The sequence below is a fragment of the Carcharodon carcharias genome, chromosome 6 (genome assembly GCF_017639515.1).
Source record: "Carcharodon carcharias isolate sCarCar2 chromosome 6, sCarCar2.pri, whole genome shotgun sequence".
Classification (NCBI taxonomy): Eukaryota; Metazoa; Chordata; class Chondrichthyes; order Lamniformes; family Lamnidae; genus Carcharodon; species Carcharodon carcharias.
This window is the reverse complement of record NC_054472.1, coordinates 25,151,961-25,173,504: the sequence shown is the minus strand read 5'-3', so window position 1 is coordinate 25,173,504 and position 21,544 is coordinate 25,151,961. Positions and strand designations below refer to the sequence as shown.

Genomic DNA, 21,544 nt, shown 5'->3' with positions numbered 1-21,544 from the left:
TGGTGAAAGTAAGAAATATAATTTGGTCTTATTTTTAAGTTTTTAAATTCAGTCTATTAATTTTTTGAAGATTCAAGCATAACTATGATTCTTTTATGAAATTATCTTCGGATTTCATGCCCAGTATGCCTGTGAGTTCAGCACTAGTATGATATTAGCATTAAATACTGACCTAATGGGAAAGTTGCTGTCTTGTACAGTTCAGTTCAGTTCATTTGAATGATTGGACTCGTATTTTCAGGGATCACAAGATGCTTGTGCGATGTCACGGTTTAGCTACACTTTTTGCTTTGTGATGTATAGTGGATTTTACTGCTCCTGTTGCACTTTGAAATGGATGGTGGATGTCTCTATATGAACGATGCAAGGAAAAGAATCATACCATATTTTAGATTAAGTATCGGTGGTTCTGTATTAATGGAATTTTATCAATGACACTCACCTGTTGCTCCTCAGAAATCTAATGGAATCAAAGGCTCATAGCTTTTTGGGTCACTGTTTGGCTGTTCTTGGCAATAAGAAAATTCAGTCTGGATCTTAGGACATGAGTTGTAAAACTCACTTGGGTGTAGAGAATTTGCAGCTGTGCTTGACAAACTGTGTGCGTTCATGTGTGCATGTGTCTGTGAGTGTTGCATATGGGAGTTATGCTTTTTATCCTGTTCCAGTAGAATTTCAATATTCAGAGGATTCCATGACAAGTTACAAAAGGACCAGAGAGTTCTTGTTCCTGTAGAGAGAGTGTGAGAGTTGCACCAGAGAAATTGATGTTTTCATTTTGTACCATGGTATAAGCAGATTGCGATGTGAGAAACCATGCAGAAAATTTATAAATAAATGCTTTGGTTGTAATCATCCAAAATTCCCTAGATTCTGGAAAGGCCCCATTGGATTGGAAAACTGCAATGTAATTCAAGAAAGGAGGGAGACAGAAAGCAAGGAACTGTAGTCCAGTTAGCCTAACAACTGCAGGAAAATGCTGGAATCCATTAGTAAGGAAGTAGTAACAGGACATTGAGAAAACCATAATACAAACAAGCAGAATCAATATGATTTCATAAAAGGGAAATTGTATTTGACAAATTTCTTTGAGGATGTAAGGAACAAAGTGGATAAAAGAGAACCAATAGATGGAGTGTATTTGGATTTCCAAAAGGCATTTGATAAGGGGCCACATAAGAGGATTGGCTAAATAACAGAAAACAGAGATGTGGGATAAATAGGTTATTTTGAGGTTGGCAAATTGCAACTCATGGGGTGCCACAAGGATCAGTTCTGGGGTCTCAACTATTTACAATCTATATAAATTTCTTGGATGAAGGGACCTAGTGTATTGCAGCCAAGTTTGCTGATGATACGAAGATAGGTGGGAAAGCAGGTTATGAGGAGGATACAAAGAGTCTGCAAAGGGCTATTGATAGGTTAAGTGAGTGGGCAAAAGTTTGGCAGATGGAGTATGAAGTGGGAAAATGCAAGTTTATCCACTTTGGTAGGAAGAATAGTAAAACAAAACATTATTTAAATAGAGAGAGACTGCAAAATGTTGCAGTACAGAAGGATTTAGGTGTTCTTGTACCCGAAACACAAAAAGTTAGCATACAGGCACAACAAGTAAGGAAAACAAATGGAATGTTATCCTTTATTGCAAGGAGAATAGAGTATAAAAGTAGGAAATTCTTACTACAACTGTACAAATCTAATACTTTTGTATTATCATTAAGTGTTTAACGTGATACTTCCTTTGCCTAAGTCCAAATCTTAGATGTGTATCAGGAACGCAAGTGGATAGAGAACTTATCCTGTGTTTTTGCCCATCAGCCAACTTTCTGTCCAGACCTCTACTTTTCTTTGTACCATATTGCTGAATTTTTGTCAGGACACCTTTCTAAAATTGCATCTGCAGCGTTCCCTTAATCTGTCCAGTCAGTCACTTCTTCAAAATAACTTGTAAAAAATTGTCAAAGATAACTTTTCTTAACAGGGCACTTGGATTTCTTTCTGTGCCAAGTTTGGTTTGCATCTTTCACACAAGTATGGCAACTTCATACCGATCAGTGCATTTCAATGGTGAGCCAGGCAGCAAGATGCCGTTTTACCAGAACTAATGACAACGTTGCAGCTTGGACAGCAACCTTTGGATTTCCATGTTTAACCATGCATCTGTGCTTTCCTGAAGTTGTTGTAGTGTTTGTGTGTCAATTACCTCACCGTTATTTTGACAAATTATGGCCCAATGTAATATTTACATTGTATTATTCTAAAGTAAAAGAGTATTCTTCTACCTCTAGAAGGTGTACACTTAATCTGTTATTTTATTCCTCTTTCTTCCTCTGACCCTCCCCTCAACCCAGGAGTATATCAGTGATACCAAATGTGATTGCGTTTAACAACAGAGCACAAACAGAAATTAAGCTTCAGAATTGGCAGAAGGCTCTTAATGATGTTGAAAAAGTGTTGGAATTAGACCCTGGCAATTTGAAAGGTGAGTAATTGTATAATGCTGCTACACTATTGAATGCATGTTGTACTGACAGTTCTATTGAATGAGACTGAATCCAGAAGATCAGTAGAGTAATATGGAGTGTCTTCATTTTCCTGGCACTAATGTGGTTAAGAGTGATCTCTATAGTTCTTCTGCTCAGCATCAGTGAATAACCTTTGACATAGATTTTCATCACTTCCCAAATTAAAGGTTACCTTTTTCTGTAATTTTGAAATATCAGTACTGTACAGTTGTGCTAACTTCTTCAAATGCCTTTTCCATTTTATTCTTGCTTCCTAGCTTTTACACTCTTACCTCTGCCTTCCGCTTCATCAAGGATATATTAGGACAATTGACTAAAAGCTTGGTAAAAATGGCTTAGTAAAGGAGAGAGAGATAGAGAAGAGACAACATCTATGAGAGGGATTTCCAGAACTTAGGGTCTAGGTAACCAAAGGCCAATTCATTGACTGCCAATGGTGGTGTAATGGCAGTGGGGGATGGGCAAGAAGCTAGAGTTGGAGGAATGCAGAGTTCTCAGAAGGTTGTAGTGCTGAAGGAGATTACAGAGTTAGGAAGGGATGAGACAATGGATGTTTTAAACACAAGGATGAGAATTTTAAAGTTTGATGCGTTGGTGGGTGAGGATCCATGTAGCTTAGTGAGCACAGGGTTGAAGAGTAAAAGAGACTTTGTGTGTATTGGGATGAGGAAAAAAATTACACAGCAAGTTGCTATGCTATGGAATATACTGCCTGATAATGTGGTGGAAGCAGATTCAATAATGAACTGGATTTTGCTGTCGAATTAACAGCGAGGCTAACATGGCTCAGTCAAGTGCAAATTGGATTGTAACTTCCAGCAAACCTACACACATGGCTAAATGTAGAAATTGCTGTCAGAGTTGCCCTTCTCCAAATGCTGGACGAGAATGGTATCTCAGTGAAAGATTTGACACTGAAATACATGAAATGGCGTGAGGTTGTTCTAAACACTGCAGAAAACATTAGGCTTGCCCATTCCACTGTAAATAGATCTTTAACAGTGTGATAAGTCTTAATTACTGCCAAACAATGTCTCTGGCATTGAAAGTTAATGTTTACATGCACATTGCTTTGTTCCTTCAGAATCTAACGATGGAGATTTAAAAAAAAAACATCTCTTCTGGGTTTTTTTCTATCTCAGTTCCTCCCTCTCTTAAACCCAACTTTCTTTCCCTCTTTTTAATTTTGCTTTCTCTACCTGATTTGGCATTAAATTAAATATTCTAACTGATCTTTCTATGTTCAGATTCTGCGCAGGCCGTTAACAGTTCTTCACAACATTTAAGGACATACAGATGTGCTTGCCCTGGATGCTCGATATGTAATAAGCAGTCTTACAGGACAGTGGAAGGGTTGAGGAGGTGATGATGAGCTAGAGTTTGGTGTCTTCAGCATACATGTTGACCCTGACTTAATGAGTTTTTGGCTAAAGTTGCTGAGGGGCAGCATGTAGTTGAGAAATTGGAAAGAATAAAGGATGGAAACTTGGGGGAGTCCAGAGGTATTAGGTGTGATGGTGGGAATAAAAGCCAATTCAGGATATTCCCTGGCTATGGTTGGATAGGTAATAGTGGACAGTTCCACTGAGCAAAATAATGGAGGAAAGGGGTGTTATAAAGGGTTGATGTAGTGAATCATATCAAAGGCTGCAAAGTTGAGAAGAATGAGGAGGGTTGGTGCCCACCGTCACAATCATTAAGAGTGTCATTTATGACTTTGGTTAGAATTGTTCTAATGCTGTGGTGGGGTGGAAACCTGATCAGCAAGTTTCAAACATGGAATTGAGGAAATGGTGTGCATGGATTTGGGAGGTGACAACGTGTTCGAGAACATAAGAGGAGAGGGAGGCTGAAGATGGCACATAGTTTGCAAAGACAAAGGATGGTGTTTTTGGGGAGATGATGATGACAGACTCGAAAGGAAGGGGGGGTAGTGTCTAAAAAGAGGGAACCATTTACAGTATGAGCTTGCATGACAGAAAGTTGAGTAGTCAGCAGCTAGGTGGGACTAGAGTCAAGAGAGCAGGTCTAATTGACAAAATGGGATTGGAGGGGATAAGTGGAGAGTTGAAAAGAAACTAGAGAAAGATGTGAAATTTGGGCAAGGGCAAGTTTCACTCAGTGGGCAAGGGAGGGATGCGGCAGAGACAGCTGAACAGATGGTCTCAATCATAGTGAACTCATAGCCGTTAGAGATGAGAGTAAAGGGGGCAAGGAACAAGGGGTTAAAGTGCAGGTTGATGATGGGAAAAAGAAGTAAGGGATCATTTTTGCATTCCAATAATTCTGGGATAAAATGTTAGTCTCATTAATAACAATCATGAAGCTACTGGATTGTCATAAAGACCTATCTGATTCACTAAGGTCCTTCAGGTGAGTAAATGTGCCCTCCTTACCCAGTCTAGCCTACATGTGACTCCAGACCCACAGCAATATGTTTGACTCTTAACTGCCTTCTGAAATATCCTAGCAAACCGATCAGTTGTATCAAACCATTACAGAAAAATTGAATAAGAATACTCAATCAACCTAGCACCAGAAACTCAAGGACAGCCCTGCACAGTCAATCCTACAAAGTCCTGTAGAAGCAGCATGCTATAGGTAGAGCTAAGTAATCTGACAACCAATGGACCAGGTCAAAGCTCTGCTGTCCTATCACATCCAGCTGTGAATTGTGTGGACAATTAAAACAACTAACTGGAGGAGAAGGCTCCAAAAACATTGCCACCCTTAATGATGGGGAAGCCCAGCACGTCAGTGCAAAAGACAAGGCTGCTACAATCATCTGCCAGAAACACTGGGTGAATGATCCATCTTGGCCTCCTTCTGAGGTCCCCACCATCATAAATGCCAGTATTCAGACAATTCAGTTCACTCACCTGATATCAAGAAATGGCTGAAGGCACTGGATTCAGTAAAGGCTATGACAATATCTTGGCTGTGGTACTGAATTCCCTTGCTCCAGCACTAGCTGCACTCTTAGCCCAGGTTGTTCCAGTACAGTTACAACATTGACATCTACCTGACATTGTGGAAAATGGCCTAGGTATGTCCAGTCCAACAGGACAAATCCAATCCAGCCAATTACCACCCCACCTGTCTATTGTCAAGTATCAGCAAAGTGATGGAAGGTGTCATTGACACTGCTATCAGGCAATTCCTTCTCAGCAACAACCCTGTTTACTGATACTCTATGTGGGTTCTGCCAGGCCACTTAGCTCCAGACCGTATTACAGCCCTGGTCCAAACATGGACAAAAGGGCTGAATTCCAGAGGTAAGATGAGAATGACTGCCCTTGACGTCAAGGCAGCTTTTGACCAGGCATGGCATCAAGGAGCCCTACCAAAACTGAAGTCAATGAGTATCAAGGGCGAAGCTGTACAATGGTTGGGGTCCTATGTAACACCAAGGAAGATGGCTGTAGTTGTTGGAGGTCAATCATCTCAGTCTCAGGACATTGCAGGAGTTCATCAGGGTAGTGTCCTCGGTCAAACCATTTTCAGCTATTTCAATAATGATTTTCCCTGCATTATAAGGCCAAAACTGGGGATGTTTGCTGATGATTGCACAGTGCATCATTTGCAGATACTGAAGCAGCCTACGCCAGCATACAGAAGGACTTAGACAACATTTGTGCTCGGGCTGATAAGTAGTAAATAACATTTGCGCCACACAAGTGCGAGGCAATAACCATCTTCAACAAGAGAATATCTAACCATCTCCCCTTGACATTCAGTGATATTACCATTGCTGAATCCTCAATCATCAACATCCTGGGAGTTATCATTGCCCAGAAACTTAACCGGACCAGCCATATAAATGCTGTGGTTATAAAAGCATGTAAATGGCTGGGAATTCTATGACGTGTAACTCACCCCTTGACTTGTCCCGTATGGACAAGTGTGACAATCACTGTGAAGACCGATAACTTTGAAAAAGAAATTCGAGCTTCCGGTTAATAATTGCAAGGATAACAGGACAAGATTTCATATTTTGAAAAGTGTACTGTAGAAAACAGACTAAAATCTCTATTGACTAAACAACATCTTTGTAGGAAATCTATGTTTTAGGCCATAGAACAGAATTCCCTGTTTTTAGTTTTAGCATAACTGAAAAAAACTTCAGATATACATTACACTGAACTTCAAGTAGACATTCAATTCACCTGGAATCAGTTCAAAATTATTCTTAGCTCTTGTGCTTACTTCTGATCTTTTCCTTTCTTAAGCTTGGTAACTTCTAACCCCAGAACTGTCTTATACCATGAGAGTATTACTGGAGACCATCCGGCTAGCAAGCTAGGCGAACCTGCCAGCCTTGTTTTAACTCCTCATGAATTTGGTCTTTTCAATTGGGGCACGAGTTTCCACCTATTTCCATGGCAATGTGAATCACGTGGGCCTTGTATCCAGGTAGAAATGCTGATCAGCTATCCTTGAGAGCCCAACTCTCATCTTGGAACTAAATGGATAGTTTAAAGCACCACTGTTTGCAACCTAACATTCGCAACACTTTTTACGTGACTTTGGAGACTCACATGAAACCATAATTCTTATTTTTCCCTATGGTCTTTGACCTGAACCTCTTTCTTTCCCTTATCCTTCTTTTATTGCCGGAATGCAAAAAGGGGAGGATGTTTTTGTGTTCCTTGTATGAATATACCCAATTCCCTGAACATCAATATTTACCATTTAAGATCAATAAGGAAACACTACAGTTACAGTACCTCAAAACCAGCAACCTTGGGACAGAGGCCATGCCGGATTTCAGATCGGCTGTTTGGGCCTTGGACGGTTTGGGTCACACTTGGTTGGGTGGGATCAAGGGTCGCTTGGAGTCTGGGAATAAACTGGCAGACGAAGCGGCAAAGCCAATTTCTAGTCAGGTCCCACATATGCAAATGCAGCACCTAGCCAAATTGTCCAGATAAGTTATTTCTTATTTTACCAGTTAAAATTGATGCATGACACATTATAAAAATGTTTGATTTTTGGACAAATCTGGTCTTTAGATAGCCGGATTTGAGACACTGTACCTGTACCACCTGCAAGTTCCCCTCCAAGCCACACATCATCATGACTTGAAACTATATCGCCATTCCTTTACTGTGGCTGGGCCTAAATCATGGAACTCCCACCCTAACAGCACTCTGGGTGTAACTACATCACATGGACTGTAGTGGTCCAATAAGGTGGCTTACCACCTTGTTTTCAAGGGTAATTAAGAATGGGCAATAAATGCTGAACATCCATGACCGAATAATTTAAAAAATAAATTCCACACCTTATAAAAAAAATTCTACCTTTCTATTACTGCCAAAGTGAATAACCTTTCACACTTCCCCACATTATACCCCTGTCTGCTACCTTGTTGCTCACTTTATCTATATCTCTTTGCAGCCTCCTTGTTTCTCCTCACAATTTACATTCCCACCTAGCTTGGTATCATTAACAAACATGGATAAATTATTCTTAGTCTCTTTATCTAGGTCATTAATATAGATTGTAAATAGCTGAGGCCCAAGCAGTAATCCTTCCAGTTACAGCCTGCCAACTTAAAAAATGCTCTGTTTATCCCTGGAATATTTATTTCCCAACTTTGGTCACCTTGCAACCATATCTCAGAAATAGTGATTACATCAAATCCATTTATCTCTATTCTTGTTGCTAGCTTGTCCATCTTGTTGCAATTGCTTTGTACATTCAGATAAAGAAGCTTTAATTTTTATTTCACCACTATTCTTTGCAAGGACCTTATTTGTTGGTGTACTCTTAACTCTCACCTTTCCTGTTCCACTCTACTTTTCTTTATCCAGACTGCTACATGTTTAAGGAAATAACTGAAAAAAAATCTCACATTTAGAACTATTTGCTTTCAAAATTGTGTCTATGCAAGCAATATACTGCATGAATGAGAGAAGATCATTTTTGCGAGTTAAATTTTGAAAATTTGGTATACTTCAGCCTGTCTCTGAAGAGCAGTTGAAGTAAATTAGTGGAAAAAACAGTTAATAGAATTGCCAGTTGCATGCGCAAGAGAGGTACTGGGCTGGGATAGCAGCTGTATCTTTTGGTTCGGTGGATTTAAGAGTGACACTTAGCCAGTACCGTCCAGTTTGAAATTTTGTTGATTCTCTGTAGTAAATGAAAATGGTATTGAAAAAGCTGCTTGAACTAGTCCACAATTGAGAGGGTGGTACCAGATGGCAATGAATAGCCCACAACTACTGAATTCACCATTAGAGCTGACTAGTTGCTGAAGATGGGCATAGCACCTCAGCTGGCTGGGATGATTGTTAAAGGATTCCCTTGTAGATTCTTAATACATTTTGCAACCTGCCACTTTATACCTTGACAAACACCACATGGATTTCATGATGCTGAGTGCTCACGGCTAGATCTGGAGGACCAAATGAACTCTCCACACATGGGATATGGATATCTTCATTTTTAAAGGCTCCTGTAAATTGCAGGGTTGACTGAAAAAAGGAGGATTTATGGTTGTCTTATGTGGATTTGGAGCATTAATAGGAATGTATCCAGAAAATAAATGTATTTTACTTAGGAGTAGCAGTAATATTCATTTGTATAAAGAAAATGTCTCTAGTGCTCCACCAGCTCTATAGGATAAATGTGAAAACTTTATGAAGTAAGTTGTATTGATAAGTTTAGGTATGTTCTAAATAATATGCTTAGCAATATCTGGTAAGCTATATGTTTTCAATGTGAGATAAACATGCAGGATAAATTAGTCTGAAGAGTTTTATTGTGGCTTTTTAACAATGCTTCTTGATGTAGTGCTAATTGCACTGTACACACATTGTTTTATAGCACATCTACGTCGTGCCACTGTTCATAAACATTTAAGTAACTATGATGCAGCAGCAGATGATTTGAAGAAAGTGTTGCAAGCTGAACCAAACAATCCCATAGCAAAGGTAAGAACTTGAGAAAGGGCATAGCACAAAACGTAAGGAATGCAGCATTACCAGACTTGCTAGTAAATTGGAGATGTGTTAACTGGCATACTTGAAGTTTAAAAAATACAGCTGGTATAGGCATAAATTAGGTAGGAAATAGAGTCAGGGAAGAAAAAGTTAGCCTTTGCTTAGTTGGTAGCACTCATTCCTGAATCAGAAGATTGTGGCTTCAAGTCTCACTTCAGCACTTGAATGCAACAATCTACTCAGACACTTCAGTGCATTACTGAGGGAATACTACACATCAGAAGTGTTGTCTTTTGGATGAGATGTTAAATCGAGACCTCATCTTCCCCTTCAGGTGCAGGTAAAAGATCCTATGACGCAATTTTGAAGAAGGGAGTTATCCCTGGTGTCCTGGTCAATACTTATTCCTCAATCAACGTCACAAAAACAGATTATCTGATCGTTTTCACATTACTCTCTGTGGGAGTTTGTGTGTGCAAATTTGGCTGCTGCATTCCGTACATTACAACACTGACTACGCTTTGAAAGTACTTCATTGGCTGTGAAGTGCATTGGGGCCTCCGATGGTCATGAAAGGCACTATATAAATGCAAGGGTTTCTTCCTTCTTCGTTTTGCAAAAATAAATAATTACATTGGATGGAATTTAATAGTTGCGGCAATGAGCCTGTCCAGCAGCTGCAGCCCTGGTGTCAACCCTGCCGCAGCCATTTCCAGGAGCCCTGTCAGGATTAAGTCCCAATTAGGCAGCCCACTGGCGGCGGTGTGGGTTCCTGGCCCTACCAGGGGCAATTTCCCACTCCACTTTCTAGCGGGGACGATTACACAGCAACCCTATAGTGATCAGCAAAATGTAATCCATTATAGTATTGCTGATTTGCAAATCTGAATCAACCTCATTTTTTCCTGAAGTCATGGTGATGACTTGTGAGTAGTGTAATGATTTTTCTAATTTAAACTGCTAACTAGTTTATGTAAAAAAAAAATTGCAGCACTCTTTATCTACCTTTTATCTTTGACTGAAATGAAAACGTGTTGCAGTTTGATTCAGCATGACTAACTATCCAGCCAAATGTTCATTTTCAGAATTTGCTCCAGGAAGTTGAACAGAAGCTGAAAGACTCACAGCCTCTTGGAAAATTGCAGAAAAAAGGGAAAAGGATAATTATCAAAGAGGTAGAGGGCTCTGATGATGAGAAGGAAGGAGAATTTACGAATGAGAATAAAGGTGGGAATGACCATCAGATTCTTATAAAGACAATTCTGATTTTTGTTTACCATTTTGTTGCCATATTGTACACCAAAGTTACCAGTTACCCAAAAATAGCTTTGTGTTTGTCTAATTAGAAAGCCTTAGAAATACTATATTTAATGGATCCAAAATTCCTAACATCAGGTGTTTTTTATTATTGACTGGAAAGATAATGAAAACTTCTAGACTGCCCAACATTTATCATTGAGCAAAAATTTGAACTATTGAAAAATTGACTGAATAGTTGGGATAACTGTTGCTTTTGTATTTTCACACTCTTCCCTTGGAGGATGGTTTGAAGTATTGGAAGAATTTTCAGGCTGATTAATAGTCTGATCAGCCACAACAGAAACACACCTTCCACGGCTGTAACCATCATTATACGAGCTGTAGTTAATCCTTTACAGCTGGAGGATTTAATGGGCTCCCAAAACCCATACAATGGTATTTGGGTTGAGGGTGGAGTGTGGTGTAATTGGAGAGCTACCCATAGCCACTGGACACAAGTAATCCCACGGATCTCAACCCAGAATTCAGAGCAAGAGCTCTGGGGCTGGATTTTATGCCGCACCCAACAACTGAAATGAGTCTGGGCAAGACTGCCTGTGCCGGCTCAGGAAGCCACAACCAGATTTTATGGTCATAAGGCAGTTAATTGCCTGAGGACATGGCTTCCATGCCCATGTCAGAGGATTTCACACTTCAAAGAGCTGCAGCTAATCGGAGACCCTGCAGCTCCAGTCACCACTGCTAGGATTGCACCCAGTCCTCGAGGAGGAGCCATGAAGGAGGTTGGACTGGAAGGTAAGTGGGATGGCCTTGCTGGGGCCACTCAGACAGACCTTGATAAGGGGCAGCAGAGGGGGGGGCCATGATTGGGATGCCTGAGGGGGGTTGTTGTGGGGAAGGTTCAAGTGGGTCGACCTTTTCCACTGTCGTTGGGCGCTTTTTGAACCAAGCCTCTGTTTTTGCCATGATATAATAGTCCCGTTTGCTGACTTGTGTCTGCAGTTTACCAACCTTATTTACTATGATGCATGTTATTTGCTTTCCAAACCTATCTTAGACTCCTTTGCATTTGCCTCTTTTCTGATCCATCCTATTCCTAAACTATTCTTTACTGTATTGCTATTTGTCTCTCCCAGTTCACCCTGCACCTTGTTTCTCCTCTCCATCCTTGTTCCCGCTCCCCTGCCAAACTGGTTTAAACCCACTCCCATTACAATAGTTAATTTCTCACCAGAACATCGGTTTGACCTCTGTTGAAGTGCAACCGTTAATTGGCCACTTAAAAGCCTCAATTGACCCAAAGGTGGGCAGACTGCCCGACACCTACTCTGCTGCTGGTAAAATACCACTGGTGGCAGGTTGGCCACAGGTGGCAAGGTCCCCCCACCCCCACCATCCCATTGCATTACAGAAAGAATGTGATCACCCTAGATAGGGTGAAGAGGACATTTATGAGATGTTGCTAAGAATGGAAAATTTTAACTACAAAGAAAGATTGGATTCACAGAATCATAAGAGTGCAGAAGAGGCCCTTTGGCCCATCGACTCTGCATCGACACAAGATACACCTGGCCTACCGACCTAATCCCATTTACTTGGCCCATAGCCTTGAATGTTATGACATGCCAAGTGCTCATCTAGGTACTTTTTAAAGGATGTGAGGCAACCTGCCTCCACCACCCTCCCAGGCAATGCATTCCAGACCGTCACCACCCTCTGGGTAAAAAAGTTTTTCCTCACATCCCCCCTAAACCTCCTGCCACTCACCTTGAACTTATGTCCCCTTGTGACTGACCCTTCTACTAAGGGGAACAGCTGCTCCCTATCCACCCTGTCCATGCCCCTCGTAATCTTGTACACCTCAATCAGGTCACCCCTCAGTCTTCTCTGCTCCAATGAAAACAACCCAAGTCTATCCAACCTCTCTTCATAACTTAAGTGTTTCATCCCAGGCAACATCTTGGTGAATCTCCTCTGCACTCTATCCAGTGCAATCATATCCTCCCTATAATGTGGCAACCAGAACTGCACGCCGTACTCCAGCTGTGGCCTCACCAAGGTTCTTTACAACTTCAACATGACCTCCCTACTTTTGTAATTTATGCCTCGATTGATAAAGGCAAGTGTCCCATATGCCTTTTTCACCACCCCACTAACATGCCCCTTTGCCTTCAGAGATCTATGGACACACACGCCAAGGTCCCTTTGTTCCTCAGAACTTCCTAGTGTCATGCCGTTCATTGAATACTTCCTTGTCAAATTACTCCTTCCAAAGTGTATCACCTCTCACTTTTCAGGGTTAAATTCCATCTGCCACTTATCTGCCCATTTGACTTTCCCGTCTATATCTTCCTGTAGCCCAAGACACTCAACCTCACTGTTAACCACCCAGCCATCTTTGTGTCATCTGCAAACTTACTAATCCTACCCCCTCACATAGTCATCTATGTCGTTTATATAAATGACAAATAATAGGGGATCCAGCACAGATGCCTGTAGTACGCCACTGGACACTGGCTTCCTGTCACTAAAGCATCCTTCTGTCATCACCCTCTGTCTCCTACAACTAAGCCAATTTTGAATCCACCTTATCAAATTACCCTGTATTCCATATGCATTTGCCTTCTTTATAAGTCTCCCGTGTGGGATCTTGTCAAAAGCTTTGCTGAAATCCATATAAACTACATCAACTGCACTACCCTCATCTACACACCTGGTCACCACCTCAAAAAAAATCAATCAAATTTGTTAGGCATGACCTCCCTCTGACAAAGCTGACTATCCCTGATCAAACCTTGCCTCTCCAAGTGGAGATAGATTGGTTGAGATTGTTTTCTTTGGAACAGAGGAGGCCAAAGGGAGATTTAATTGAAGTGTATAAAATTATGAGGGTCCTAGAAAGAGTGGATAGAAGGACCTATTTCCTTAGCAGAGAGGCCAATAAATAGGGGGCATAGATTTAAAGTAATTGGCAGAAGGCAGTTGAGGATGTTTTCATCCAGAGGATAACGGGGAACTGGAACTCACTGCCTAAAAGGATGGTAGAGGCTGAAACCCTCATCACATTTAAAACAAACTTGAATATGCACTTAAAACAGTAAACTACAGGGTTACAGACCAGAGCTGATATGTGGGATTGGACTGAATACTGGTTGCTCTTTTTTCACCTGGCACAAACCTAACGTACCGATTCTCCTTCTAAACTGCAAATTTTGTTTCAAAAGCAGCCGTTGAACAATGAGATGTCTTCAAGAGGAGATGGTTTTGGTACAGACTAGATGCATTCCCATGAGGTAGAAAGGAAGGATATCCAAGGCTGGAGCTCCATAGATGCTTAAAAATAGGCTAAAATGAGACAGAAAAAAACAGGCTTTAGGTCAAACACAAGGTTTGTAATATAGTAGAGAACCAAGCTGAATATAGAAAGTACCGAGGAGATCTGAAAAAGGGAATAAGGGGGCAAAGAGAAAGTATGGGAATAGATTGGCAGCCAACAGCTAAATAGTAAAAGGGCAGTCAAAGAAGTGATGGGCCAATCAGGGACCAAAAAGGACATCATTTTGTGGAGACAGAGGATATTGCTAAAGTACTAAATGAGGTTGTTGCATCTGTCTTCATTAGAGAAGTGGATACTATCAATATAGCAGTAAACGAGGGGGAGGTAGTAGCGATATTGGATAGGATAAACATAAACAAAGAGAAGGCCAATCCATAAAAGATTGCATTGTAGGTTATTGAGGGAAGTAAGTGTGGAAATTACAGAGATGCTTGCCACAACCTTCCAATCCTCCTTTGATATGGGTTGGTGCCAGAGGACTGGAGAATTGCCAATGTTACACTCCTGTTTATAAAAGGGAAGAAGGAATAAACTGGCAGTTAGATGCCAGTTATTGCAAGATCAGTGATGGGGAAACTTTTAGAGACAATATTCCGGGACCAAATTTATTGGCATTTGGAAAAGTATGAGCCAATGAATGAAAGCCAGCACAGACTAGTTAACAACAAGATGTGTTGATTAATTTAATTAAGCAAATGGATACAATAGTGGAGAGGGTGATGAGGGGAATATAATTGATGTTGTGTATCTTGAGTTTCAAAAGTCGTTTTACAAATATCACAGAATAGTCTTGTTAGCAAAATTAAAGCTCATGGAATTAAAGGGAGAGTAGCAATATGGACAAAAAATTATCTAAGGGTCAGAAACATAGAGTAGGTTGTTTTTCAGACTGAGAAAAGTACACAGTAGTATTCCCCAACTCTTTTTGGTATATATTAATGACTTCAGACTTGGCTGTACAGTTTCAAAATTTGCAGATGAAACAACTTGAAAATGTAGTAAATGATGACTAATAGGAGGACATAGGCTGGTGAAGTGGGCAGACACAGCAGATAAAATTTAATGTAGTGATGTGTGAAATGATACATTTTGGTGGGAAGAATGAGGAGAGGCAATGTGAACTAAATTATATACTTTTATAAGATGCAGGAACAGAGGGAGCTGGATGTGTATGTACACAAACCTTTGAAGGTAGCAGGACAAATTAAGAACACAGTGAAGAAAGCATGTGGGATCCTTAGTGTTATTAATAGAGGCTTAGTACAAAAGCAAGGAGGTTAGACAGGTAAGATGGAGATGATATTCTCTGATTAGCCATATGCTGCACCATGAGGGAGGCATGTGTGTATATAATATGCACACGTGCAATGTATCTACCGCATGTCCAATTTATTGAAATTAATGAATAATGCAGCATCAGCTGCAGTTTAATTCCTTCTCACATGGTGGCACTGTTGTCACTGAAAACAATCTTGCAAGAACCACTGTTCTTGCTTCTGAGGTTGCTGTAGTGCTATAACCTAATTTGGTCTATTGTAAAAAAAATGCAGTCATATCATTTCTTCTAATTAACTAGCCACTAAAAATTCAGTAACAAAATATTTTAATATATATAGGGTGGGATTTTCCACACCCGCCTGCTGCCGGGATTGTCCAGTCCCGCTGCATGTCAATGGACTTTAGGCTGGTGCGCCGCCTCGCCCGCAGCAGGTCCTGTCTGCGACCGGCTGGAAAAGCCCGGCCGTAGTGTGAGCACTTCAAGTACAGGTTAACCCTAATTTTTGTATTCCATTTTTTCCACTATAACACAAATCATGCCTATATGTGCACACAGCGTATAATATTACCTTTGGATGTCAGCTTGGCTCAGTGGTACCACTTAATTCTGACTCAGGTTGAGAGTTCAAACCCAATTCCATTATTTGAGCAAATAATCTGGGATGACGTTTCAAAGCCGTACTGATGGAATGCAGCATTGTCACAGGCACTGAGGGCTAAAGAGGATAGCTTTCAAAATAGATGCAGGGATCATAATATGCGACTCCCCTGCCCCGATTTGATGTAAGTGCTGCCTGCTCATTGACATGATTTTCTGTGTGCAACCAGCCCAAACCATGCTATTGATTGGCTGCACGCATCAGCAGGGAGCCCACAATTGTAACTTGCTAACTACTTAAAGTTAGCCTCCATTTTTTAAAGGGATGGTGCATTGTGACTGGAGCAGCTGCTGGAAGTCCTTTGTGACCTGAATTTAATGTGGGAGAAAAAACATTGCATTTATATAGCACCTTTCATGACCACCACACACCTCAAAGCCAATGAAAGACTTTTGAAGTGTTGTCACTGTTGTAATGTAGGAAACGCAGTAAGCAATTAGCACAGAGCAAGCTCCTACATACAATAATGTGTGAGTAACTGGATAATTTGTTTTTGTGTTGTTGACTTAGGGATAAATATTTGCAAGACAATAGGGATAACCCTCTGTTTCTTCTTTGAAAGAGTGTCACTCTTTTACTCCTATCCGCCTGATAGGACCTTGGTTTAATGTCTTATCAGGCATATGGCACCTCTGACAGTGCAACACTCCCTTCACACTGCACTGGAGTGTCAGCCTTACTTTTTTGTGCTCAAGTCCTGGAGTGCAACCTGGACCCACAATCTAATGACTCCGAATGCTACCAACTGAGGCAAAACTGACACAGAGAGAAGAATGGTTGAATGTGGGAGAAAATGCGCATCAAGGTTTTCCAACTCTGCACTGAAGGCCTTGGTGGAGGAGTTGGAAAGGAGGAGAGATGCCTGATTTTTGAAGGGAGCCAGGAAGCCCCTACCGCGCACTGTGAAAAGGCAGTGGGAGCAGAACCGCACAAGTCAATATCAGGCATTTAGCCCTGGGGACATGGATGCAGTACTGCATGAAGTTCAATGATCTCATGAGTGGCCAAGGTCAGTGAATGCATTTTCAGATGGCATGTCTACCAATTGCACCACCGGCTTCAGCCACTACTCAACTCACCACACCCTATCATCACTTGCCTACCAACAATCTCTATTAATCAGGACTCATACCTAGTACTCATATGCATTACCTCACCCTTGTACAATTAGCACTGTTGCAAAGCTCACACCCATATCTCACAGCATACATTGCCAGCTATTCAACCATAACAGCCACATCACCTAAATAGATTGCACAATACTCACTGACACTTCAGGTCTCTTGCAGGTGAAGGTGGTATATAACCTGAGACATCAGCAACTAACTGAGGGAGGGAGGCACACCTGCATGACCTAACCCCTTAGGAGGAAATGATGCTGGTCATGATTGGAAGGGCCATTGCTGAGGCCATGGTCAGTGGTGGGGCCAAATCTAGTGAAGGTGACGGTATCCTCATACCTAATCCTCCTCCTCTCGTCCCACTTTCCCTTCATTTCACATTCACCTGACTTAGAAGAGGCAGATGGTAAACAGGCACTTCTTACTTTACCCTCTCCCCTCACCAGAAGCTTACCCTTGACCCTTTTTACAACCTGGTCAGGCAGTGGAAGAAGACCAAGATGACAGTGATGATGAAGAGACACCATCATTAAAGAGTGCTATGGCACTCATCCTCTTAGCTGCATGGCCGAGCAGCAACTCGAAAGTTCCCAAGCAGGCTGTGGATAAGCCATCTGCTTTATGATACCCTGCAAAAAATGCAAAACAAAATTAGAGAATATATTGGCTGCCATTTGATTTCACAGCCGTAGCCACCAGCTCAGGTATTAACACTGCATGTCTTGGACAATAGCATTGAAGTGGATCTGCATATGGTGGGCAGAATTTATTGTGCCCCTTGGGAGCAGATTATGAGGTGGGAAGGGACGCTGTAGAATTGGAATGGAACAGGCTGGAGTGGAACCATGGCAGCGTGACATCGGGTCCACACTCTATCAGCAGTGGGAAGCCTCTAAGGCAGCATTGCCAAAGCCATTTGTGCTAGTTGCGCAAGCAATTAACTCTCATTTAAGTGCTCCCTGAATGCAATTTAGTACTGCGTTTTGAATGAAATGAGCACATTGATCGCGGGCTGTCAATGGCCAACCGCATAACAGCTAAGCCTCAGGTTTGCCTGTGGAGGTCAGCCATGTTAGAGTTGGCTTCTTATGTTCTTTACATTGGAATAGAGGGGAGAGGAGATCATTGCCAGAATGAGATGAGAAGCCTCAGAGAGATGGGTGGAAGTCTGTGGTTAGGCTCAGAGGAGTTGAAGAGCAGGAGGGTTAGGTTCAGGTTTGCTGAGGGAGTATATTGGCCTCAGCAACTCTGGGTCTAAGGAATGACAAGGCCAGGGTCCCAGGGGAACTTTCTTCCATGGGCAGCATATGACAAAGAGAGCGACCAACAGCTATGGCACTCACCCACCCAGTCCTCCTAGGCCCCATACGAAGGAGGAGTGGCGCAGAGGGAGGGAAGATCAGGTACTAGAGGCAATGGTGCAACAGCGGCAACCACGGCAAGTGGCCCAGCCTTTGGCTGGGCAAACTGCAGAAGGGCCCAGAGTGGACTGGCAGCAGTGGGCTGCACTAAGTAGGTCCAACTGCAGCCCAGAGTCTTCCAGACTTGCCTAAGCTATCTCCTGATGTCAAAGTGCCAGTGTCAACTGTCAAGGGAGACTGTCACCGCCCTGTTTGCTGAGCTGCGACCGTGCAACTCCGATCACCCGATGCCCATGACCCAGACTAAAACCATTGCATTGAATTTCTACAGGTCTGTTTCTTTCCAGGGATCCACAGGGAAAATATGTGGGATCTCCCAGGCAGCAGCCTATTGCTGCAATAAGGAATTAACCAATATATTGTTTAAGAGGGCCAGAGACATTGTGCACTACCAAGCCAACCCTAACAGCCAGACAGAGCAGTGCATTAGCTTTGGTGCCATTGTAGATTTCCCCAGGTGCAAAGTGTAATTGATTGCACATGGTCATCAAAGCTTTCACGGACCAACCTGCAGCCTTCGTAAACAGGAAAGGTTTCCACTTGATCAATGTTCAAAGGGTCTGCAACCACTGAAAGTACACCCTGCAGGTGTGTGCCAGGGTTTCCATGAGCAATCACAACAGTTCCAGGCAGCAAAGCTATTCCAGCCTCCCAGGGACCGATCCTTGGGGCCAAGGGTGACCTACTCAAGACATGGTTGCTGAAGACAGTGAGGAACCCTCACACTTCAGCCAAGGAACGTTACGAATCCTTCCACGGATCGACCTGAGCCACAATCGAGAAGGCAATTGGGTTCTTAAAGATGAGATTTTGTTGTCCAGACCAATCCAATGGAGGGCTGCAATATGCCCCAGGGAGGGTTTCACGTATCATTGATGTCTGCTCGCATACACAAGATATAGATGATTATACCACCACCCCCCCCCCCCCCCCCCCCCCCCCCCCCCCCCCCCCCCCCCACACACACACACACACACACACACACACACACACACACACACACACCTGATGAGGAGGGGGCAGAACAGGCAGGACTGGATGATAATGCCCCCTGTTCTAGAGGCAAAGAACATTGAGAGGTGTGTAAGGGAGATTCATGACACCCTAATTCACACCTGCTTCCTGCAACCATGATGCCTTAAAAATGCCTGTCTAACTAAAAACTCCACCCCGCCTTCCTGATATCACTCACCATCGTCTAGTGCCCAGCCTCTTCACACATATTGCCATATCTAAGATTAACATAGTCGTCCAGTCCATATGCAGGCAAGCAACTGATGGTGGATAGATGCAGGTTACATCTGACAAGGCAGTATTCACTTCATGAATGATTCAAATCGCAAAACCTGGCAGTTATTTTTTTGAAACTTCACTATCAATCCTTAATATGTGCAAAACCTTGACACCGATGCCTCCCTCTGCTTTGGGGTGGTCTTTTTAACACTATTATGTGTGCTTCTACAAGGTGCAACCCCTACGTTTGCAGCTAGAGTGGAGGTAGGTTGCCAAATGTGCTGGCCCATGGGACAACCTTGATGGGCATCCTCTGGCTGCCTGGAGGTCCCCAGCATGCTGAAGGGCTCCTGCACTTCTGTTGCCATGGCTGCTTGAGGCTCTGGTCATTGGCAAATAGATGGAGGAGCCACTGTCCACACTCAGCACCCTGAAAGAAGCCTCCGGATGCAACTGGTGAATGCCCCTCTTACTCTGCAAGGCACACTTTTACCTCCCTTGGTTCTGGAGCTCGAGCAGCAACTGGAGGAGACTCCAGGCACCTCATTCTCCTCTTGCCTTGCCATTGCTGCAATGAGTTCATGGTCAAGATGGTGGCTTACAGATCTGTGTGCATCTTTGACATCAACTCACTGGTCTGCTGGATCTGGCTCTCCATGAGGATTGCCAGCCCCTCAATGGAGGAAGGCATGCACCATGTGTGCAACATGGTCTGCATGGACTCCATTGTTCACGCATGGCTGCACACAGCTCTGCCAGATGCTCTGTTCCCTGTCCTTTGCTGCAAATTCAGCATGTTCCATGTGGCTGACTCCAGAGGCCCCTCATCAGCCTGGGGTTCAGCATGGGCTGGACCTAATCCTACAAGTGTCAGTGGCCTCAGCTGTCATAGCCTCCATCAGCTGCTCTTGAGCGTAAGTGCTATGCTCACCAGTTTGTGACCCTGAGCCTAATTGCAAATGCATACCCACCAGTGTGAGAGTATCCGCCTGGGCGGAGGGTGTGGGGGAATGATGTGATGCTGCACCCTCTGACGAATCCTCATCCTCCTCCTTGGGTAGATTCCAGGCCTCCAGTCTCTCTCTCTCTGCCTGCCTTTCCGGCTGCGGAAAACTACATGAGAGAACACGAACAGTTAAGGCTTCGGATTTCACATCTCCTCCTCCCATCCAGGGCTGCTGTGAATCTCCATTTGTCAAGTGGTGGGAACAAGAGCTTGAGTCTCCTCAATCTCTTTGTTTAGCACTCTAGTCTCGCCATCAGTGACTGCCAACTGCCCTGTGCTTCTGCCAGTGTCAGGGCCTCCACCTCTTCAGGCATCAGTGCTCGAATATTGGGCTCTCCACCATGGGTTTTGGCCCTCTCTTTGCTGGTGTGTGCCCGGTTCTCATGCAGGTGGAGGGAGGACCACTGCGAGTCTCCACATGTGCTGCTGACTCCCTCTGGCCCAGGATGAAGGCTCCCAGATGCCTCCTCCATACATCAACTCTCATGGGACAGGGAGATGCTTGGCAAAGATAGACAGATGCCTATCATCCATGCATAATCACACAGTTATTGCTGGCAGTCCCCCTTGCAGACAGCTGGTAGATCACCCCCTTCCCATGTAGCAATCCATCCTGTGCTGCCAATTTCAAGCCCCAATGAGGAGAGCAGCAAATGAGACTCATCCTGTTGAAGCAGAGGAAATTGAGCCGTTGTGGCACTGCACTCAGAAGTGGGGGTGGACATCACTGCTGCTGACCTCTTTTGCTAACTCCATC

The 21,544-nt window shown here is 43.0% G+C and overlaps 1 protein-coding gene across 1 annotated transcript in view; it reads left to right on the top strand.

Moving 5' to 3' along the window:
• Positions 1-21,544, top strand: part of LOC121279289 (sperm-associated antigen 1-like) — a 133,824-nt gene that overhangs the window by 26,337 nt on the left and 85,943 nt on the right. Inside the window, exons 8-10 of the mRNA XM_041190414.1 lie at positions 2,352-2,482; positions 9,357-9,463; positions 10,558-10,699. Of these exons, the coding sequence (XP_041046348.1) occupies positions 2,352-2,482; positions 9,357-9,463; positions 10,558-10,699 (380 nt within the window). The remainder of the gene's footprint in view (positions 1-2,351; positions 2,483-9,356; positions 9,464-10,557; positions 10,700-21,544) is intronic.